We start from the raw sequence: 24,117 nt of genomic DNA, 5'->3' as shown, positions 1-24,117 counted from the left end.
ATGACATTTTTGGTGGGGTTTCTGGGAAAGAGTTCATGAAACAAAGCAAACAGACCATTAGATAAAGGTTGGTAAAGTTTAATTTTTATTTTTCTTTTTACACTGTACGTAACACATACAGCGATCCAAAGAAAGTCAGTAAAGCAAGTATGTAGCACTTTTAAATAAACCACTTCCTCTTGACTTTTTCTTCTGAAACATTCAGCATGTTTAAGAAATTCCATACTCAGCTGGATTTCCTTACACATTTCCTCTTTTGAAAGAGCTCTTAAATAAGCTTAAGAGTTCCTTTAAATGCATTCACTTATTCTTATGAATAAGTTACACCAATAAAAAGGCCTTTAGCTGACAGACTTGTACTTTATCCACTGGTTTGGGCCACGCACTTCAAAAGGTGGCTCATTGAAGTAGATGTGGTAACCCAGTTCTTCCAGAGGAGGCTCTGGGTCAGTGGTAGCAAACTGAGCAGCTTCCTCGATCTCCTTCCTTACTGCCACATCAATTTCCTAAACCAGAAATGCATGCTTATTAGAAGACAGCTCAGAAGAAGCATCATCATTTTGAATTTAAATGCTATGATAAAGTATCAGTCAGAATTAGTTAACAATGACTAGAAATATAAAATTAAAAACCTTTAAAAACTTCTTCCCTATTAACCTGCACATCGTGGGTAGTACTGGTACCTTACTGACAGAGGAACATGATCCCACTGAGCCTCTATATTTTCTATTCTGATTATGTAAAATATTGAGTGCATCAGTGCCATTATTTTTTATTTTTTCAACAGCTTCCTTACACAGCAACTAAAACTGTACCTTTAGTTCTTCAACGCTGGCAAGGTTGTTATTGACCATTCTGTCCTTCAGCAAAGTAATGGGATCACTTTTGCTTCTCACTTCCTGAATTTCTTCTCTAGTACGATAGCTGGGAACAAGACAGGCAAAGACATGAACCCTGGAGCAGAGTGAGGTTCTGGGCACAGCTCACTTTTAGAAAAAGAATCCAAAGAGCTGTCAGGGATGCAGTTACAACACAAAACATTCATTAGCCAAAGGAAGGCACAGCAATGGCCAGAGGCCTCCGCAGAGAGATCTGTAAATGCCAACTGAGCAGAAGTAGCTCCAGACTCAAGGGAAAGGGGAACAAACCCATCCTGAGACAGTTATCCTGAGGGGCCGTTGCCTCCTAACCCTCCCACCCTAGGGAGGGGGCTGCAAATCACTGCAAGTTTACAATGAAGAGCTGGGATACACTTCTACTTCATGCAAACACCTGCAGCTTTGTCTGTGGGAGCAATGCCTGAACCTCTCTAGCACCTGGATCTTTGTATTTTTGGCATGTGTTCGACTTGCCTGGGCAGCCCAAACTGTTCCTGTAATTTTACCTTACAGGATTTAAATCCTCTTAAAACCCCAGAAAAGCATGATGATTTTCAGACAAACTTTCATTAGGACACACCGTAAGGTCACACTGAAAGCAGAATTCACTAAAAGAGAGCACAGGAGTTTAACTGACTTTGTGCTTGTTCTAAACTCTCATCTTTTAATTCTGCACTGAAACAAGTGTGTTACATGTGTTAATTCACACTGAAACAAGTGTGCCACAGATTATCAGCTGAGCAACACAATGAGTGAGCAGGCTGCTCATAGCAATTTCATTGTAACCTTTAAATGCATCTGACATCTGATTTAAACATTGAATTTCACAGTTTAATCTCTTGGAATTTGACCATCAATACTTCTTTTCGGTGAAAAGAAAGAAGAAAGAATGTGGCAGTACCTTATTCCAGGGTCACTCATACTGTGGCCGTGGTACCGGTATGTCTGTAACTCCATCACAAGAGGACCCTTGAAATGAAAAGCAATACAGTGTTTCCACCATGAGTGACCAACTTGTTACAGCAGCAACGATTTGCTAGAGCTAAACTGCACCAGTGATCAATTATTTTTACTCAATAGGTTTTTCTCACTTTAATTTATATTAGCACATAGTTTCACCCAGTAAAATGAAAGCATGTGCTGACATTGTAAGCGTTTATTTTCATGTTCTGATTGAGCAGCTTTACAATTTCTTTCCTTCCACCATTACTCAGAATATTTCAACTTACCTGTTGTTTCTCACAGAACTTTCACTACTTCAAGTACTAAACATCTTCAAAAACAGTGTTACCACATTTGGGTGACAGACACTAACAACTGACTCACAAAACCTTTATTTCACTTTCCATTTCTTGTAAATATAGAATAATTATTACCTTTCTCGATGCTTCCCCCTAACTACACACAAAGATCACAACTGCCTGGCAGTCATAACACCTTTCACACAGAATGCAACTGTGGTAGAAATGGGAAAAAATATATTAAGTGGTTGGATAATACAAATTGCGGCACTGCTTATGCAGAAAGAGCTTGCAAGAATTCCACCCAAGAAGAAGGAATGCCCATTACAGACTTACATTTCCAGATCTACAGTACTCAGCTGCAAACTTCACTGCTTCTCGGACACAGAGAACATCCATGCCATCCACCTGGTAATGAGAAAAGACACATTAAGGCAAAAAAAATCCCAGCCTCCAAACTTCCAATCTCAGTATTTCCACAAGTGGAATAGAATTCAGCTTCAAGTAAATATATGTAAAATTAAAAGAAATACCTATGTATGCATTGTGTAGGTATGTGCACACCATTCCCCCTGAAAAAAAAGCTGTACTCACCCTGAGCCCTGGAATGAAGTATCCTCTTTTGTAGTAGTCAGTGCTGGCTGCAGCTCTTTCAACTGATGTTCCCATTCCATACCTATTGTTCTCACAGATAAAAATACAAGGCAACTTCCATAAGGCAGCCATGTTGTATGTTTCAAATATCTGGCCCTGAAAGAAAATTAAGTTATATCTCATCAGGGAGCTCAGCCTTTAAGCATTAGGCTCTACTGAAAATCCTTCCGTTGCAGAGGTCTAAAAATTTTACTACTAAAAGTGATCTGAAACCAGCCATTTGCCACAGCTCAGAAGGAATAAAAGAGAAGCTCCACTACATAAGGTAACTTTCATCTCAATCAGTAGTTTACAGAAGTTAATTTTTAAGCCTGAATCAGAATCTGTGTTAGGGTAACACAAAAACTTCAACTTTAACTCGGGTATTACAGCAACAGTCATAGAAAAACTTGACAATTTATTAACATGGAAAGATGCTGCTACAGCAAAGTTAAGTTTGACTGCAGTGACTGCATCAGCCTTGCTGCTCTGAGTAAAATTAAGGGAACTTGACCATGAACTGAGGTCTCCACCTGTGCTTTGAAAGTGTGAAACTATCACTGGTTCACTCTAAACCAGCTGATTATCTGGCTTATTGTCTCAGCTGATAACATGAAGAGACTGGCTGGAATGTCAATAGTAACTGGCTCTGCCAGAATGCTCTGTCCTCTTCTCTGTCTTCAGAAACCTGATTTACACATCTATCCCTATCCAGCAGCACTGTCATCTTCACTGCCATCCTTCAGAGGTCTCGTCACAGCACAGACACTTCAGGGTGTCATACTTAGGTGAGCTGTGTACAACTGGAAAGAGAGTAAAGAGTAACTGGAAACCCCTCCTCCCAAGATTCGTGTACCATTCTGTAATTAATATTAGCCTGATTCACTCCTTGAGTATCCAGAGTGTTCCAGAACAGAAGGAGCCAAAAAGCTTTCCCTCCACTACAGTGACAAGGGCCAAGCTCAAAACGGAGTGGGGGGGAGGGACAGATGTTTACACAGGTCCAAAATATGATAAAAAACTGCAGGCACATGCTACATTCCTGATAACATAAAGAGCACCTTGCAATTAACTTCTTAACTGTTCACCTGAATCCCTGAGAATCCTCTGAGGACTACACAGTTTTTGGAACACATCCCTGCTCAAGCACCTAAGACAACCCAAATAGGAGGTGGCCGTGTCCAAAATCTGCAACATGCCTGGCCACCTCCCTGGAGTTCATCAACACTGCCTGGGTTGCAGGTACAAAGGGAGTGCAAAATGTGTTCTTCCAGCCCTTGGAGTAAAGGCAGAGCTCACAGAGCACAGAAGGAAAATTGATTCCCCCTGTGTTCCTTTACCTGATTGGCCGCACCATCCCCATACAAGGCCAGGGAGATTTCGTTTCTGCCAAAGTATTTACAGGCCAGCGCAATCCCGGCTCCAAGAGGAACCTGCCACAGAGCACAGGACAAAATAGTTTAGAACTACACTAAAAGAGCTGAAGATAGGCAGTCTGCGAACAGTATTCTCAATTTGATTCATCTTTGCTACAGTTTACAAAATGTTGAGCACACCACAGTAAGACATAGCAGCCACAGAGCAAATAGTATCTGCAAACAAGCTTACACACCACAAAAATGGCAACACTGAGAGGCAACAGGACACAAGCTAAATTCAGCCTGTGCTTTGAAACAGAAGTCCTATACATACCTGAGCACCAACAATACCATTGCCACCATAAAAGTTTTTGGTATACATATGCATTGATCCTCCTTTTCCCTTTGCACATCCTCCTTTTCGACCTGGAACACGAATAACAAGCAATTTATTTTTTTGGAGGAAAAATACCATACAAATGGAAACATCTAGTTCAGTTCCTAAAGGCAATAACACTAAGACCATGTCTCCATCATTAGATCTGTGAGGAGTCAGGACATGATGGTCTCTCTCATACAAGTTTACAGTGAAATACCTCAGAAAACAAAGAGAAGGGGGGAAAAGAGAGAACAATAATGAAAGCATAATTCCAGAAATATGGATGAGATTAAAAAATTTTAAAACCAACCAAAAGTTTCAGTGTCCTACTATACAAAAGCAATTGCAGATAAATATGGGGTGTTTTTAATAGACAACAAGGTCTCATATACATAATCTGCAGAAGGTATAATATTACTTTTGGCTTCTGCAAGAAAAGTTCCAAATTAGTTGAAATAATTTAGACTTGTCTTCCCTTTGGCTATGACTACATGTAAAAATTACCAATAGGACACTAAAAAAACCTATCAGCTCCCCATTCCACCCCAATATAAATTTACATTAGTCACCCAGCATAGCTTTATTCAAGGGGAAGTTTGAAGATAACCAATGATCCATTAAGCATTACAACAAACCCTATTTAAATGAACCCATCTAAGAACACAGAATTTCTCATCAGCCCATTCAATTTCCTATCCTTACCTGTCTTGTTACTATTCATAGAAGAGCATATTTTATTTCTAATAAGCACAGCCTGTCTGGTTGGGTTTTTTTACATTAGCTTTGGTGTTCATTTTATAAGTGGGTCTCTTTCTGAAATTTGTACTTCTCTTTCTTACTTTATAGTGGATCATTTTTATTATTGATATTTCTCATACTCTTCATATGTTTATTAATTGGTTTTGTGGGAACTGTTATAGATCCTGGCAGCTAGGACCAAAGAAAAAAAAAAAGTCTAAGAAAAATAGTTTTATGAATAAGTGCTATTTACCTTTAGTAAGCTCCCTCCACTTTTTGTACAGTCCCTTCTTGTGTTTTAGAATTTATTTAAGAACTCCTGATTAACCAGTGTTACTTTTTGCTACATTTTCTACTTTTCTTAGAACACAAACTCATTTCCCACGTAATTGTCCATTCCCCTGAAAAGTCCTTCTCTATAGCTTGTTTCCTATAATCTTATCTACTGAATTTATTTTGGGTGACTCTGTTTAGTTCTCCTTCAAAGAGTTTTTAATTCTGTCATTTCCTGGTCATTGTAACTCATGCTGTCTCTCAGTCTGGCATTTGTAGTCAAGATCTTTCTTTGCAAGAATGGGCTCTAGCAGCAGTTCTCTCTAAGAACTTCTCCCAAGTGTCATTTTCTGGAACAACAGTCTCTTTACCACAGTTACTCCTTCACGATTAAAAGAGCCCCAGCAACGTCAAGCGTAATGTTATAGAAAATTATGTGTGTCATGAAATGAAAAAAAAAAATCCCACCACATTATCACTCACACTTGTAGTTTCAGGGCCCATAGTTGGCTTCAGTCAACAACAATCTTCCCACTTACTTTCTGACTTACCAGTATCCACTGACACTTGGCAAATCAGTCACCACTGGTTCTGGGCTTTTGTGCACATTACAGATATGCATTCTTAGCACATACAGTTCTTAGTTTACAAATTCAAACTGCTTGTCTAACCCCCAAACAGGCTTTCCTATACTAACACTTCAAGCATGCAGATTCTCAGATCAACTCTCTTATACCAGTGGTTAATAAAGCCTTCAAGATCCTTGCTCATTTTCCACTTCTGGTATCTGTTCACAGATGTCTTAAGAGGTCATCAGGCTGATCCTGTCTTCCCTGCTCCATCCTCACCCCTACTGTGGACAGCCAGCTCTCCTGTCTGCAAAACCTCTGTCTTGATAATCATTTCATATTCTTGTTACAGTCAAATTTCCCCCAACCATTCAGTTTATCATTATAGGCAACGTTTACCAGTCTTCCTAAGACTTCATTAGCAGAATTCTGAAAATCCAGGTCTGTCTCCTAGGAAGGATAATGCCCTGTCCCACTGACAGCAAATGCCCACCATCAGCAAATTCAAAACTACTGCAGCACAATGAATACAGATATGGTATCAAAAAATCTTACAAATTTGTGCTTTAGAAGTACCAGCATTCCTTAAATATTCCTTGTTCATTAATTTTCACAGTAAAAATGACCAATTCATAAAATTGAAACAACGGATCCATTCTGCTATGTCACTAAACTGCTTCTTGAAGGCCCAGTATACTTTGTGCACCAACATCACTTTGAATCTGAGCAAAAGATTGTGACACAAGCAGAGCAGCAAGTATCCTCAGTCCACTGAGCACAAACCTGTAAGCTCTGCGAGAATCTCCCGGACAGGCACTCCGCGGGTGTAGGTGAAGCCGTGGGCTCGGTACGCTGTTATCACATGGTCTGTGGGCTTTATGGCAGCCTCAATCCCCACACAGCAAGCCTCCTGTTACACAGGACAAGTTCAGCAATGAAGAAAAACACACAGCTCCCACAGTCAGCACTGCAGCACACTGCTGGTGCCACACATGTCAAATATTGGCAGGTCACAGGAAGAGCACAGATACAGGAGCCTGACTTAAATCCCAAGGGTTGGTGACAAGCCTGGAGCTACAACAGCCTTGGGCTCCAAATTCCAACCTGACTGACTAGCAAAGGCACATGGGAGGGAAACTAGAATCTGCAAAAGTCTGGAGAATTCCCCCCCCACCCAATGAAGTATCTCAACAATCACAATTCAAAAACATCAGGGGATAATGGACAGACAGCAAAGTTGCAGTAAGTTCATGAAGTTTCTTCTCCTGGCTGTTGCTTTTTCGTGGGCACGTGATCCATGAGATACAGAAACAAAAGCCATCAATGAAAACTGATGGGAGAAAATGCAGGCCTTCAAATGTGCTCATTCCTCACATTCAGCTGACCTTCAGCTGCATTGTGCCCTTCCCTGTCCTTGTGTCTCTCCTCCTCCCATCCCTCTCCATCTCTCACAATGTACACAGATACTCAGCTCTACATTCTATTAAAATCCCTACATTAAATAAGGTACAACAATATAAAACCTCCTGGCCAGAAGTTCTTACCTGACCATCATACAAGTGGCAGAAGCCACGAATAATCTTCTGCTTGTAGAGCTGGTCAGACTTGAGCTCCATGCGCCGGATGGTCTGCATGGTCTTGTAGTACTGGAGCCCCTCCTCCCGGGTCATCACTGCCGTGGTGCCCGGCCCCTGCTCCAGCCGATGGAGGTCACACTTCTGCAAGGTTAAACAACTCAGTGTTTCCTGAAAATCATTCCTCCTAGTTACGAGTATTACTGAACTTTTTTTATGATCTTTAAACGTGGGAAGAATTTTATGATCTAAAATTCAGAGTGTAATTCCTTTTCAAAAAGGAAGCCGGCAAAACCCTAAACTCGTAGGTCCGGACAACTGTGTACTGTTTCAAAAATCAGGGAAATAAAAACCTTACTTTTAATAAAAGCAGATTTCTACTCACAAAATAAAGTCTTGTTATTCCTACAAGCAGAAGATAAACTAAAGTCTTCCAGAAATATGGCAAAAAGCACACTTCCATGGTTGCTGCATGCCAGATACTTGGTAAGAGCCACAGCAGCTTAGTGAAGAGGTAAGAAAGATCAAGAGTTTCCTCTGTTGAACAGTTTGTAAGGTTTGGCTCTCACCTCTGCTACCTCTATTAGAAAAAAATTGCTAAACAAATTACTCTGTAGTGCAGATTAAATGGCCAAAATACTTCTATATAGGTTAAAGATAGTTTATATTAAAGCAAAAGTCACTCCAGAGCAAATCCACTGACACTGGGATGAACGGGCACACTAGTCAAGGCAACTCTGCCTCCAAGTTCACAGAACATAAGAAATTCTGGAGTCTTGTCATCAACACAGGACCAAATATTAAACCTGGCATCTACTCAAAAAAAACTTTTCATATAAACATATTCCTTCTCTTCTACCTGAAACAATTTTCATACTTCACAGGCACACCCAAACAGGCAGAGGGTGGAAAACAACCCAAATTATCTTTCAGGTTTTCTTTCATCGGTTCCTGAATGAAACACCAACACAAAAGCTACTGCCAATAGAAACATCACTTTTTCGTAAGACCCAGCCACAGTCAAAAGCTGACAGAATGTAACACACATTTTCTGAGCAGCACCAAGTCAAACACTGAAAGGATGCCATGTTTCCTCCTCAAAAACCCACACAGACCTCAACCAGTTGCATGTTCAGGATAGGTTGCAAACACCTTATTTTATGAAAAGCATTAAGGAAACAGTAGAACAGAACAGAAAAGGTTCTTTAACTCCTTTCTGATTCTGTTCTCACAGGTCCATTGCAATATCACAGCTGCAAAAAATCACAACTTCACATTCTTAAGAAACGGGTAACATTAGCACACACTGCCAGTATAGAACTTCCAGATGCATTTAGTAATCAGGTCAGATAGGGAGGGGTTTGGTTCTGGAAATTCAAACTTTATTTTCTAACGGAAAGAGACATGGGGACCAGTCCATCAGGTAAAGATCTGTAACAAATACTTACAAAGAATGCCAGTATTAAATGTTCTTCTTTACCTTAATCTCAAATGTAGCTTCACTTGCAAAGTCTCCATAGTTACGTGATGCTACTATCACTCGAGAAGCCTTTAAAAAAAAGACAGAACCAAAGCATGAGCAATGTTAACCCATGACACCAGGGAACTTCTATTCTGTATGCCAAAGTCCTTTAAAATCCAGTATTTAAAATTAAGATTAGAAAAAGACAATTTAAACTGGTAATACCCTTGAATATAAGGAGAGACAGCCAATGCAGACTTTGACTGCTGACTCTCTGTGCTGACTGGAATTTTGCCTTACTTGAACAAAAAAAAAAAAAACCAACAAAAAGAATCCAGCAGATATCGGAAATATAAACTACACTCAGTTTTTCTTTTCAATAGGAAGAGAAACTGGGGGGGATTCACAGCCATAGCAATGGAGAGAGAGAGAGAGCGCATCATTTCAGTAACAGCATGGCCACTACTTAAAAATGATGTGGAAGCACAGAAGGTACCTGAGGATACATGAAACAGCAACGGAAAGGGTGGCATGGTAGGGGAGAGATAAGAAGGATGTTTAAAAATATGTTACTGTTCCCTCTTAAAGAATAAACACAGGCTATTGACTAATGAATGGTGATGATTTGAGATGACTTCAGCAAGTTTCACTGCAGCATCAACCAGGATGGGCCCATGTCCATGCATGCACTGTGGCCACAGCATAAGGAGTTACATCTTTAGTGGCAAGACTGAACTGCTGATTAAGTCACACAAAAACTTCAGCAGCTCCTTCAGCCAGGGAATTCACATACACTTAGCTGAAGGTACATTCCACCAAAATTTTGAGAATGTTCAAGTCACCATCTCCAAAAAAGGTCTGACTGACACATGTGAAGCTTGGGAGAAAATTCTCAACCCATCCTTGCTACCTCCTCTGTTGCATATCAATTAGACTTATCAGTAACACTGTCCGTATTCACCCTGCCCTGTTGCCAGATTAAATACTTAGAGGTTTTAATTTAAACCAAGTTTCTACACTATTTACCACAATGCACCAGTATTATCAGTGAAGAAAAGCTATTCTACTTCTAGAGCCAGAAGTAAATCCAGTTTGGATTCACAGTATCATGGAACGGCTGGGGTTGGGAAGGCTCTCTTTAGGCCACCTGGTTAAACTCCCTGCCCTGAACAGGACATAAAAGCACACTGAGGAGTCTGAACAAAAGCCCTGACACATGGGCAGTACACTTATCAAAAGTAAGCCTTGACAAGACTGATTGAGGCCTTACCTCACTAACGGCTCCCTAGGTTAGCAGCATTTGGAAGGAAAAAAAAAAGGGAAGACAAGAGTAAGTAGCTGTACCAAACAATGAGGGGAGGAGAAGTCAGCAAATTATTATCCAACTAGAACAGAACACTGCAGGTGGTAGTTTCCATACATGGAAATCCATCTGTACACTCTGGAAAATGCTCAAAGCATATATGAGATACTGCTTTAGGGATTAAATCTACCTATTTATTTGGTAATTTATGCCTTCACTACAGAGGCATAGGAACAATTCAAGTCAAGTATTTACATATTTGGTAAGCAGTAGGATCCAAAAATCTTTATTAAAACATCTGAACCAGATCTACTTTGGCATTCCAGGAACACACGGTATTTCCAGAGCAGGCTAAGTACTTGTAGTAAGGGACTGATTTTAGGCACTCATATCTGCAAAACTTACCTAGAGATTTTATTTGTGAATTAGGGAATACTCCTAGATCTGCAGCCCCAAGACAGATAGGAAGAGCTTCCAGTAAATGTTCTCCCCTGTGCTGTTCTGATGGATCGGGTGATCCACAAGCTGTGAACTCTGGGTGAGAAAGCTGCCTCACAATGGGGATACAGCAACATATCTGCTCTCCATGGCAAAAAGGCAGCTGACTTCCAGTTACCAAAAAGTACCCTTTAACTCTGGTCTTGCTAACAAGTTTTTTTCACCAGGGTTAATTTTTCCTCATGGCCACAGTCATTACAGTGGAGTAAGCATAGCAAAGTGGTAAGAGTACGATTTTTCACACAAGAGACAGATAAAACACATCAAATGACTCACACTAATAACAAAAAAGTAACAAACTTTGGAAGAAAATTCATGCAGACACTGAAAGGGGCTGTGGCTGAGCAAAGAGAGGTCAAGCAGTTCAGTCAGACGCTGAACCCCAATCGGGCCGAGCAGATCCCTCTGAGAGATCTGATCTGTGCAGTCAAAATATACATAAACAACATCAACCAAAGGCCTGCGCCATTACGGGTTTAAAAAGCGAGCTCCTGCAAGCGGCGACCATTTTACTGTCACGCGGGATAGTCGGGGGAAAGAAAAACCAAGGGCTTGGTTGTGTTTTTTTTTTCCTCCTTTAATTTTTCTTCAGCTTCTCTCTTTTGCCGCTGGAGCCACGCTCCCGGGCAGCTCCCGGAGCTCCGCCCGCGCCCCTCCCACACCGCGCACGGCGGGGCGCGCTCCAGCCCGGCCGGGCCGGCACCGGCCGCGCTCACCCGCCGCACTCACCGTTTTCCCGGCGGCCGCCGGGCCCTGCAGCACCCGGGAGAGCGCGGCCAGCAGCATCTTGCGCATGGAGCGGGAAGGGCCGGCAGCGCCCGGCGCGGAGCCCAGGCCTCCGCTCTCCTTCAGCCGCCGCCGCCCGAGCCGCGACCGCAGCCCGTCCTGTGTCCCCGCGCCGTGCGCATGCGCGGGCCTGCGCCGCCGCGGCGGCACGTGCAACGCCCCCTGCTGGGCGGCGGGGCCGTAATGTCATTAGAGGTCACTGGCTGTGGGGAAGGTCGGGTCCCCTCAGGAGACCTCGGGGCGCGGCGGGCGCGGACGGCGAACCGCGCACCTCCTGCAGCCTAGACAGGAGAAGAATCTTGGACGTTCGGAGGAATTTCTTCTCAGAATGTGTGATTTGGCGCCGAAATGGGCTGCCCAGGGGTCCGGTGGAGGTGGAGTCACCGTCCCTGGAGGTGTTTAAGGAAAGATTGGACCCGGTGCTCAGTGCCTTGGCGCGGCTGGCGTGGTGGTGTCTGATCATGGGTTGGGCTCGATGATAAGAGGTCTTCAGCCTCATTGATTCTGTGACTCAGGTTTGAGTGTTTAACGTTCTGCCACGCGAGAGCTGCTCTGAATGCATTCCCTGTTTTTTAAATGCATAAAATAAATGCTGAAACCGTTTTCTTTTAAGGTCACAGGCATCCATCCCTTGAGATACGCACAGCGAAGTTACGATTTAACTACTGCTGCCGAGCCCTCCCATCGTGCCAGCCCGGCTGGTGTCTCCAGCCCACCCCCCCTGCTGCTGCCGCCGGCCCTGCGGAGAGCCCCGGCCGGGCGCTGGACCCGTGCTGCTGTCCTGGCTCCGCGCCCGGCCCCGCCCTGCGCCCCTGCGCCGTGCCGACATCCGCAGAGCCCTGCCGATGGGCACGGAAGAGATACAGCTCGTGGTTTGTGCGCTTCTCCCCTGTTCCTCGCCAAAAAAAACCCCAAAAAACACAGAAAGTAAATCCTGTTCAGCTGTTGGAATCACTAGTGCTTTTGTCTGTTGAATCCATCGGGGTGCACAAAGCTCAGTGCATTTGCGGCACAAGCGATGTCTTGGGCGTAATTTCCTCTGATAATGCCTCTCAAACTACCCCCTTACCTCCATCAGAGAGGACTGAAAGTGCCATCTGTTTCCAAATTACAGCCTCATCTGAACCCCCACTGTACTGTTGAACTCCTTCCTTGGCTTCCCCCCTGTTCCATTAATAAGGACACTAGTGGCTAATGTGATTTCTTGCTCACCTCATCTGTACCACAGAGCAGGAAGAGAGGTAGCCATCTCTCATCTCATAAAGATGTTGTGAAGAAGCCTAACTTTTCATGTATTTGGTTAGTTCTTGCTCTCAGGAAAACAAACCCAAGCTTCGTATCAGCTTGCTGGAGGACTGAAAAATTAACCAGACTTTCTTCAAGTGCTGGTGACAGTGCAGGGCACTGGCAGTGCTCAGCATCCTACTTTTGTGCTGCTGCCCTGCAGGTTCCTTGACACATGCTTTGCTTTTAGATAGGCTGGCATGTATAAAAGAAGCAAAATAATGCTACTGATTTTCCACATCTAAGAAAAAACTCTGCAAATATCCCTTTTGCAATCATGAAATCCATCCAGCAGTGTCCGGATAGTGCTGTTTCCAGTGTCCCAAGGGAAAAAGCAGGTCTTGCTAACACAGTGGTAAAAGCAAGTCTCTACAGGAGCCTCTTGTAAAATCTTTCTGGGAATGTAAATTGATGGAAATTTGAATTTTGCAAGTCAGTTCTACACTACTAAGCAGATTTAGGCTTCCTTCATGAGGCAGCAATAGCAGCAGCAGCAGCAGCAGCTGACCTCCAGGAAAATGAAAGGGCGAAGTGAAAATACTGATCAATTGCCTCAAAAGGCATTTTTCCTAGGGTGTCTCTAGTCTGTAGCACTTCACTGCTTGGAAAGTGAGTACTTGGCAGTCTCCAGCAGACTTGCTGGAGATATTCTAAAGGCAGGGAGTGGCTCTGCAGCTAAAGAAAACATTATCCTGAAGGGCTGTGTGTGATTTTCCCCAGGGTTTCCAAGAGTCTGCACATTCCTGGAGAGATTATGGATGGATTTGTGCACCTCGATGGTGTTCATGCACACACCAGTTACATCTGAGAGCACATGAAGCACACAAAGGACTGTCCTCCTGCCCAACTCAGTTTTATAGCAAGGCTAAGTGGCACATGGGCCAGGATGATTTGCTCATGGGAGGATGCTGAGGCTCTCAGAATTTACTGCAGTGCATGGCAAAACAAGGATTCACCTTCTACTTTTAACAGTTTTCACATTCTCCAAATGAGGTTCATCAAAAGAATGAAGTGTACTGGCATCTGTATGTAAGATAGGAAGGTTCTGGTAAACTCACAGGCCAACTTCACCAAGCAACACTATGAAATAGAGGTTTCAAGAGATCACTCAACAATTGTTAACTGGACATTTGCTCCTGCTCAAAGGAAGATTATATTATTATTACAAAAGAATGCTTGAAATATGATTCAAATACTTGAAAGATGATTTCAAGTTTAGTGTCATTACCTGTTCCTTCTCCTAATGGAAGAATAAAAAGCAGAGCAGTTTTTATATTTACACAGTTAGAGACAGATGTTATCAACACCTCTAACAGGCACTGGAAATAGTTAGATAGGAAATTATCCTTTTTTGTCCTTCCTGGAAATACAGTAAAGCATTGATTTATATCTCCTCTGCCAATTTTTTATTTTTTGTGGTATTTAATCAATATTAATACTAATATTAATATATTTTCTTTATTAAAAGCTCTTAAAATTAAGTTGTCCTACAGAAAACTAATGCGGAAAGTTAATTCATGAATGAGGTAAACAACGAGGAGGAAAACATAATAAAATCATAAGCAGAGAACTACACTAGAAAATAATTTAATGAAAGATGATTATGTAAGATTTCATAATGGAGTACCTTGCCATGCGTGACTTTAGTATTACATCAAGGGTGTGTTGCGTGGCAGTTGGCCAAAACTCATTGTGTTCTATCGTTCTGGGTGTGATCCTAAAATGTTATTTTTTGGGTTGCAGCTGTTGTTACAAATGTCTGCTCTTGGGTTGAAAGCGGAGGGGAGCTGCAGGACTCCCCCCAGCTGTCTGTCTGCATCCAGGTGAAAGCAGTCCCCACCTCATTCTGGGAGCCAGCAGTTTGCTGCATGATTTCTCTTCCTCATGTGCCACCACAGCTCTAACTCAGCAGGCAGCCAGGGTGACTGCCAAGGAACAGCCTTTGGCCACATTGCTTCAGCCTCATTTCCTCCATGGAAGGATCTGTGTCCTGACACATTTCTCCAGGTCTCCTGGGTGGCACCATTGGGTGGCCCCTTAAATTGTAATCTCTGTTCTTCACGTTCATTTAACTCAAAATGCTTGAATGAACTGAGGCCATGCAGCATCCCTTCTGAGTGGCATTTTGATGGCAGTACAGGGGACTCTGCTGTGTGCTCGGTGGCTTGAGAACCTCTGTGGTGGATGGTGAGCTGGCTCTGCTCGCTTTGGAGGACAGGCTGGGGAGGATGGTGGCACAGTCTTGTCTGTGCTGGTCACACAGCAGCCTCCAGGTCCCTGCCATGACTTCCTGTGGGAAGCAGTCAATTAACTCTGAGTGAGAGCACACAAATGGATGAACATATTCAGATGTGAATGACAAGGGACCAGATCATGGGACTGGGCTGAAGAATTAAGTTGTCAAACAGAACAAATGTAGTCTTAGTTCCTTTTCCATACTTAAAACCTAAATCACCAGCTTCACTCCAGATGCATCCTCCCATTCTAAATATAAATATATACACTATGCTGTTATAAACTGCTCAGCAGGAACAATCTTTTCTTTCATTATTCTTTGTTTTGCATTTCTATTTCTCTTCCTGCCCTCCCCACTCATTTGATTTCCTTATCCAAACATTTCTATTCTCAGTATTCCCCTCTTCCTTTCCTCAGGTCCACCTTGCTTCTCTGCATTTCTCACTGAAAATGTCTCTATTTTGATCTATGTCTCCTATTTCTTCTAATTCCTGGTTAGCCCTACATGTTCTAGTAGTTCCGGCTTTAGACAGCAACATAGATGGGGGAATTAGAACACTTGATTGTACCGTCAAAATCCTTCAGATGATTTGTTTCCTTTGGAGTCACTGGAATTTGGAAGACAGGCAGTTTTCTAGGATCTTCCAGATGTTTTGCTTCTAGTAGGGATAGAACAATGGATTAAGAAAGTGTAAGTCCTGTTTTTCATTCTGATTTCTTTCCTGCATTATTATTTGGGAAACACCAACATCTTGAAGGAGGAAGATGATAATGAAGTTATAATGTCACTTTTCATGCTTGAATTTTTTATCCTTCTATCCCTCTGTGCTTCTCATTAGGTTAACTTTCGTGGGTTTTTAGTCCCAGGAACAATTAGCATTACAACATACAGAGAAGCACTGCTGTAGAAAATGTTCTACCCATTTACATACTAAAGTCCAAGGGAGAAGATATGTTGCTTTTCTGTGTAAGCCCAGCTGCTGTAGAGTTATTTGAATGTAGCATTGATTGGCTTGAAAACTGTGAGCAAAAGAATTCAGCCATATTTTTTGTTGTTGCTGTATCTCACTGAAAAGTTATGTTCAAGGCTCAGTTCAGTCCTTCTCTATTTTGATATTTTCATGTATGTCTTTCAGGTATATGCATATGAACAGTTTTATTCAAAATCGAGATCTTAGGCTTTGTGTCTAGAAGCCTCAGCAAATGCTTTAAACAAACTTTTTTGAAACCTGAGTTAATGGAAAGCTTTGTAAAGAAACCAACTGTTTCTACTTAATGTTTTTACACAGGCATCCTTCTTCTGCTGTGTTGTGTTTTCCAGCACATTAGAGACAGCATTTCTGTCGATAAAGCTCTATGTTACACCATCCTTTTTCACAGTGTCAAAATTTCACAGAATATTTTTGAACAACACTTACTTGTGAGCCACTTCTGTGCAAATCCTTTCCTTGCAGGATCTTTGCCAGCTCCCTTGCTCACTGCCTGCCTTTTCTTTGCTCTCTGCTACTAGCTATAAACCACTGCTTTACATCCTGTCTTTCAGACCACTCTTCCAGTTTTACAAATAACTGAGTTCTGATCCTCTGCCCCTCTCGGGTTTGTGTCTCGCCCGACCTAAATGGGAGATTCTGTGCTTCCTTATATACAATTGAATAAAACAGGCACGGTTTGTCAGAACTGTGTCACTAGCAGAATCACAGATAACCTCCGACTGTGGGCTTTTTAGGGGTGGAGATGAGAGCCGTGCAGCAGGAGTGCCGTGAGGCGGCAGTGTAGCCCAGGGATGGAAGTGCCTCTGCATTTTTTTTCCCTGCAGTCAGTAGCGAACCGTTTCAGCGGTGGGGCGCTGGAGGTTGCCTCGTCACTTGGGAAAATCATGTTAGGATAACGTTAAGGGAACAAACTGAAAATAAACTGGTTACACTAGAATGGGTGTGACCACTTGGTATTGCTTCCCCAGTTGTGTCCGTGGTGTTTCTTTCCTTTCCCTGAGCACAAGGAGGGGGATGTCTCAGTACCTGATCTGTTGCTATTGCCCCGGTACCCGTGCTTCCTCAGGGGAGGGAATGCCTAGTTTAGATTTGTCCTTTAATAATTTCCATGTTTATCTGGTTTGAATGGAGCTCATACGTGTGAGTGGAATCTAATCTATACCACCCTCCTCCCCACACCAGAGAAACACAGCTGCACTGGCTGCAAAGTTTTTTAACCTCTGCAAAATCCAAGCCAGTGCTGACGTGTACAGAAAGGGTCACGTACCACAAAATCCCCACCCTGAGGGATGTGTCATGACCATTCTATACCGAACTGTTATGATATAAAGCCATTTTGCACTACGCCACACTGATCTGACAGCCCTTACTGGACTGTGATTCATCCCTTCCTTCCTCTAGTTTGGGATGATACGATGCCACTTGCTTTAGCATATGTGCATCTGGATCCATGTGCAGAAACCCTGCAAATAATTATAGGAGAGAACGCTTATGAAAGCAGATCAATCAGATTACAGAATTGAGGACATTCTTTAATTTGGCTTCCTGAGCTTTGATACTAAAATATCCTCTTACCCCTTTGAGGAGGACTATGGAATAAGACTTATCTCTCTAATCTCACACTTTCAGAAATTCTTTTCTTCCATGTGATTAAGGGCATTCAAAATTGTCTTCAATTACACAATTAAGACTGCTCTAAATGCATTCAAATAGAATGGGGAATAGAATTCAAAAAACCCCAAACTTCAGAGAGGTGAAGAGTAGTCCCCTCAGCCTGACAGTCTTCCATCCAGATTTTTTTCTTTTCTTGAGGAAGGTTGAAAAATATTTAAATGTAAAGATTTGTTAAAGAAACATGGCTAACTTTCACCAGACTGCTGAGTCTCTTCTGGTAATTTGCATTAGTAGAACAAACCCTGTATTTTTATTTTGTTCCTAGGTTTTAAAATCAAGTACAGCTTTTTTAGAGTTCAATTCAGTGTCATCTGGCCCTGAGCATTACAGGGCAATGGCTACTGGCTGTACAGATTTTCTACATGTTATTCTCTTGGTATTAAATAGGCTCTTCCATGCAATTTTGTCTTAAAAACTCATAATATTTGAACTGTATTTTTGCTTTACATTCAGATATTAGATTTATCTTGCTTTGTTGTCAGTCAGGCAAGTCCTGAACAAGAGGCGAAAGGTAGCACTGGCCCAAAACTTCTCAGCAGTTTTGAGGAAGCTGAGCTGGCTAAGCAAAATTTAGAGCTGTGACCTGGCCAGGAAGAAGTGGAGAGAGATATAAAACTGTGAGGAGAGCTGTGTGGAGCTGAGTTTGTGTCTCCTGCTACCTGGTGGAGATGGGGAGCACAGACACCGTGACTGCCTGAGCAGTGCTGCAGCCCCAAGGACCCCTCTGGAGCAGCAGCAACCAGCAGGACTTTCCAGGGACCTTTCCAGGAGAAGTAGACAGTAGGGCCATCATGATTTTTTCACCTCTGTTAGTTGTTCTGGGCAAATCCCAGCTTTGCCCATGGTTCCAGCTGACCCTGCACAGAGGTGATTTTTATTCCAGCTGTCTATCTCCTCGATGTGTTTACCTTGCCTGCAAAATCTAGAAGTCTTTGCCTGGAGGGCCAATATTTGCAGAATAGTAATTCACTGTAAATTCACAGGAGAGGGAGGAAGAGGGGAATGTCTGTCCAGAAAGCAGCTGGTGGAGGCTAGGAAGGATTGTATATGTATCTACCATCTTAATGAGAACAAAATTTATCATACTGGTTTTCAGATCACCGGTCTTCTCCAAACTCAGTCAAAATCAGTGAGGAGCTTCCTATTGTTTCTGTATGTTTATAGTCAACCCCACTGTGTATTAGCTTTCAAATATATCAATATGTGCATATTTGCAGTCAAAAATGCAAGCCTAAAATGGTTTGGTAAAAAAAAACAAAACAGAAGAATCATTAAAATATTTGAAGATTGTGTATCCTACGTTCAGAGTTCGGAAGCATGATTAACTTCAGCTGCACTTAAACAATGAGTAAACATGAGGAAGAGTTCATGTTTGGAACTATTTTAAAATGTTTTTAAGTGCTAATTTTTTACAGTCTCTGTCAAATTAGACAGAATTTATTTACTCCTGTCTGACTGCTTCATACAACAATTATGTCTTGGATCTTTTTACTGTGTGATACTGCGTCCCTTTGCTCTCTTTTAATCATCTGTCTCCTGTTTCATATGGCAGGCAGTGTTCCCCCAGATCCCTCACCAGCTAGACTCCAGCATTCTCTAGCTGATGCCATATAATGCAACTGACAGCAAATTTTCTTTTCCATTAGAAACCTTAATAGTCAAAACTCAATTTACATTTCTTGGGATATTTCCTACGGTTTTCCCAGGTGGCTCTTTTTTTTTTCTTCTTCTTCTTCTTTTTTTTTTTAATTCTCAAACAAAACTGATTCATTTAGTGAGTCAACTATTTCAATGTATATATTAGGCAATTAAAACAAACTGGTAAAATTCTGCTAGCCCATTTACCTGAAGAGAGTACATTTTGCTGAGGAAGGGCATGGTATAAGATGGATGGAATGGGTGCAGATAAGGAAAATTCATGTGTTACATTTTTATACCACCACCCAACTGTAATTTTCAGCAAGATTCATAGTAATTTGTTTTAGTCTCCTGTGAAAAAGGTTCTCTTTTTGCATTAATTTTTCCATTTTTCAGTAGACACACAGACTGAATATGTGGTTTCCACAAAGGCTGGAATAGACATTTTTAAGGTTGCAGTATGGCTGGATAGATAACATCTTGCTTGTTTTTTATATACACCTTATATGTTTTATTCTTCTTTAGAATTTAACTCCTAAAAGATTTTGAGCCATTCTAATTGCAACATATAGTGAGCTATTTAGATATTCAGCTTGATCAATGCTTTCAAGAATCTGAAGATCCATGTTGGAAAAAAAGAGTGGGTAAGCCCATTTCAGAACCATTATGACTGTACATCAATTTCCAGTGCCACTATTTATCCAGAAGAGTTCTAAGAGGGAAAACTCAGTGCTAGTAGTCATGGGTAGTTGTGAGGAGTAGGCAGTCATGAAAACAAGGGATGCACAACATTAGATTATTATTTTTACCTTTTTTCACTTGCTAGCAGAAGACAGGACCTGGAAAGATGGATTAACAGAATTTGTGAGAGAACATTTCTCAATGGCTGGAAAAGTGTTTGAGGCAAGTGACCCAGCTGGCTGACCCAAAGTGGTATGAATGTTGTAGATTTCCAGAGTGGATTTTTTTATATCTCTTCTAGGAAAAGTTTAGTTGAAGGAACAGATCAGAAAATAGAAGCAAATGAAATTTGAGCCAGTGTGAGTTTTCCTGTTATTTTTCCAAACTTTTTTGAACACTACATTCAGTCAGCTAAAGAATTCCCTCATTTGTCCTGCATACTTCTTTCCACTTGTCCAGCAGAGGAAAGGTTAGAGTTTGAAATATAAAATGGTGGTGCTTCAGGCAGCTGTATTTAACTGATTTTCTCTCTGGTTTGCCTTAATATGGTACTGATTTTAGTAATTAGATTATGCACTTGGCCTACCCATAACTGAAATATTTATAAAGTCTTATGTAGTGTGAAGCTTTTTGTTAGCTATATGTTAAAGAATGTTCAAGAGCATAAATGGAAGGAAATGGAATAAAATACTTAGAAAATTGCTTCTGGATTGACTTTTCCTGGACAGTAGGTAGGAATAACTTCTTCATTTCTCCCACTGCATGTAGTTTTGACTTAGCCATGCCTCTGTTGCAGGTTGCCCATGCCAGCAAAAAGTGTATCCCTAGGAAAACCAAAACATGTTGCAGGGAGCAGTATGCCTTGAGTCAAATGAAATGTTTGACATTAAAGGTACCATCTTGCCCTCGTAAGTGTAATTAATTTTCTTGTTAATATATTAGAATTAATGTAGGTCCCACAATGACACTGAAATAAGCACTTGAGCTATTTTTATTGAGCACTTGAGCTATTGTAACATTTTATGTTTAAGAAGTAATTTTATTTTTTAAAAAAATAAAATATTGGCCTCATGAAAACCAGAATGAGACAATGTCCCCTTCTGAGGCTCACTGACACTTAGATCAAAGTGATCAAAGAAAGGGCCCAAGCATTTGCAACCACGGTAGAAGAAGTTTGAACCATCAGAGGCTGAGTAAAATCATCCTACAAGCTGCCAGCTGCTTTCTCTGATCCAGACTGTTGCTCTGGTACTATTTCTCTACCAGACTTCATTTCTGCAAGGCTGTTATTCCTTCCATAGCTGGAAAACAGCTGTAAGTGAGTGGAAGAGGAAAGATTCCCGTTAACCAGACTATCATTCAGCATTAGGGAAATTGCAGTTAATTGTAACCCTTTGTAGTACCAGATGGCCAGTCTTAGAATATAATGAATCTCAAGGACCTCAAAATGAGAGTTTCTGACAATACTTCTATGCTGGCCATTGTTACAAGGACATTATTCTGAAGACAAAGGCTTGCATCCTCTTTTTGCACACACAAATCTGCATTGTTATCAGTGGGATGTTTATGTGCAAAAAAAAAAGCTGTGAGTCTGTCAGCCTGCCCTGAAGGCTTCTTGAAAAATGTCTAGGTAGCCAGTTGATTAGGTTCTTAATGAATTTGAACATTTAATGTTGTCAAACTGAAATTTGACATAATTAAAAGCAATTTTAAAAGTGGCCATGCATGTTTTGGAAGGCCATAATCATGTAGTTATATTGGCGCAAACATCCACGTTGCAATTAAGGCCATAATGACGCTAATTGGACCTGTTCTAGGAGAAATGAGTACCTGGGGATGTAAAAGCAGCATACCCGAATCCACTTATTTCAGAGAGTGGGGAGAAACTCACATATTAATGAAAATTGATTTTGAGATTGCTGCCTTTTTTCAGATGTTCTTTCTTTTAGTGGTTTCACATCTGTCAAATTTCATTCAGGGGAATGCTTTTGGTCTTTTGCTGGTGGGAATAAGTGCTTTGAAATTTTATGCAGGTAATGGTGGCATGTCATGATTTATATTGTTCCTTCAAATGGAGATCCATTAAGAATAATTTAGAAAATCCATATTTTGAATAGATTTTTTAAAAAGATCTTCTGTCATGGAAAAGCAGCATCATGTAGATACTGAGCTTGAGTTACGTCAAGTCGTCTGCATGCCAGAAGAAGTTCAGATGTGATAAAATGTTTCTTTGTCTTGCTCGCTTGCTTAACCTGGACATTTTTGCATAGCAGTTATGCTTTATTTGTGTGTGCATGTGTGTGTACGTAAAATGGTTCCCAAACAGTATAAACCTCCCTCTAACAAATTGAGTTTGAAGGCGTCTTTATGTTATTAATTAAATAATTATGAATTTCCAGCTTTTGTAAACAAACTTTCTCAAAGAAGTATCCAATGCAGACAAAAATAGAAAAAGGAAACAAGAACAAGGTCCCATCCAGACAGCATAAAGTCAGAGCAAAGGCACAGGGAGAACAGGTTTCTATTACATGTCAGTCATGCAAAACAGAAAGAATGCCAGTATTAGAAGCACCTACAAAATATGCCTCAAGAGAAACATGCACATGAGATGCTGCACTGCCAGACAGCAGCGTACAGGGCATACAGTGCATGAAATCAGAGAACACCTCCAAGGATGAAAGGTTAACAGTGATGATATGTTCTTTTCTTGGGTGTCATTCTGTGACCACAGGCATCCACTGTGGACAGTAAAAACCTGTGATTTCATGCAGAAGCTCAACCTAGAACTAAAATTTAAATGAGAGTGAAATATGAAATACATTCAAAGTTACTTACGGGCAAAAATTTAGGAATAGGAACAAAAGGCATGAAAATGAAAAATCAGAATAATAAGGTCAAATGAAAGGATTCACAGATTTACCTGAAAAACGGTGGGGTCATCTTTGATAGTTTCATTTATAGGAGGTGCGACATAGAAGTGAATCATCCTGTCTGAGCTCATTATTTAGACTTCATGGCCACTGAGGAGAAATAAACAATCCTACAGAATTATAACCAGTAAAATAAATGGACCTGTGGAAAAGAGTGTCTTTGAATATGTACTTCTGAAACAGCCACACGTAGGTGAGAAGAATTGCATGTAACAATGATCATGACAGCCAAGAAAGGCAGGTGTTAAATGTTAGTTTATACTAAGTAGAATAAACCAGCAAATATTAGAGGGACCTTCTCGACCACAAAATAAATATCTTCAAAGCCATGCGTGCCTACTGTGCATCTAGGATGAGATGCAATTTCAGGGCAAAGAAAGGTTAGTTGGGGGAATGGCAGAATCATGGAATGGTTTGGGCTTAAAGGGACCTGAAAGATCATCTAGTTCCAAACCCTTGCCGTGGGCAGGGAGTCTTCCAGTAGACCAGGCTGCTTGAAGTTCATCCAGCCTGGCCTTGAACACTTTTAAGGATGTGGCATTCACAATTTCTTTGAGCAACCTGCCCCAGTGCTTCCCCACCCTCAGTTCATTGGTGCATTTGAACCCCCTGGAGTATCAGAGTTATTACGTTATTTACTGTCAATTTCTTTTTCATTTAAGGAGAAACAGAAGAAGAAAACGAATCCAGAAATTTGGTGATACCAGTCTTTTACCTCTTCTAACAGCTCCTGAAATCTCATTTTCATTTCCTTTTCCATAGCTCCTATTAAACAAACAAAACCCACAGTAGCTTTTTAACTGCACTCCAAATGGACTCTTCCTTGGTGTGTCTGGAGCTGAAATAATGCAGAAACCTCTAGTGGATTTTTTAAATTCATACTAAAATGGAGAGGCATTTTGCCTCTCCTCCTGCTCTGATCCTGCCAAATGCTACACAGGCTGAAATTTGCACAGGAGTTTGGTTTCATTTTTAGGCATATGGAAATCTT

The 24,117-nt window shown here is 41.4% G+C and overlaps 1 protein-coding gene across 2 annotated transcripts; it reads right to left on the bottom strand.

Annotated features, from left to right (window-relative positions):
• Positions 1-62: 62 nt before the first annotated feature.
• PDHA1 (pyruvate dehydrogenase E1 subunit alpha 1) lies at positions 63-11,806 on the bottom strand. 2 transcript variants are annotated; one of them, XM_040091174.1, is made up of 12 exons: positions 11,636-11,805; positions 10,376-10,390; positions 9,124-9,192; positions 7,614-7,787; positions 6,853-6,979; positions 4,445-4,536; positions 4,093-4,185; positions 2,714-2,869; positions 2,456-2,527; positions 1,780-1,847; positions 816-924; positions 63-506 (listed from the first exon to the last, which is right to left on the bottom strand). In XM_040091174.1, the coding sequence occupies exons 1-12, from the start codon at positions 11,699-11,701 to the stop codon at positions 342-344; spliced, it is 1,206 nt and encodes a 401-aa protein (XP_039947108.1). In that variant the 5' UTR covers positions 11,702-11,805; the 3' UTR covers positions 63-341. The 2 variants fall into 2 exon arrangements, with proteins under 2 accessions (XP_039947108.1, XP_039947117.1); XM_040091183.2 differs by lacking the exon at positions 10,376-10,390 and having other exon boundaries at positions 11,636-11,806.
• Between the last annotated feature and the right edge of the window lie 12,311 nt (positions 11,807-24,117).

This window comes from Hirundo rustica, chromosome 2, assembly GCF_015227805.2.
Source record: "Hirundo rustica isolate bHirRus1 chromosome 2, bHirRus1.pri.v3, whole genome shotgun sequence".
NCBI classification, from domain to species: Eukaryota; Metazoa; Chordata; class Aves; order Passeriformes; family Hirundinidae; genus Hirundo; species Hirundo rustica.
The sequence above is the reverse complement of the archived record's forward strand: the minus strand, read 5'-3'. Positions and strand labels throughout refer to the sequence as shown.

Excerpts from the sequence above, each read along its gene's own strand:
- PDHA1 (XM_040091174.1), bottom strand. The coding sequence starts at position 11,701 with ATGCGCAAGATGCTGCTGGCCGCGCTCTCCCGGGTGCTGCAGGGCCCG. Across the intron at positions 925-1,779 it reads ATGAGTGACCCTGGAATAAG|CTATCGTACTAGAGAAGAAA; the intron begins GTACTGCCACAT and ends TCTTGTTCCCAG. Across the intron at positions 507-815 it reads CCAGCGTTGAAGAACTAAAG|GAAATTGATGTGGCAGTAAG; the intron begins GTACAGTTTTAG and ends TTTCTGGTTTAG.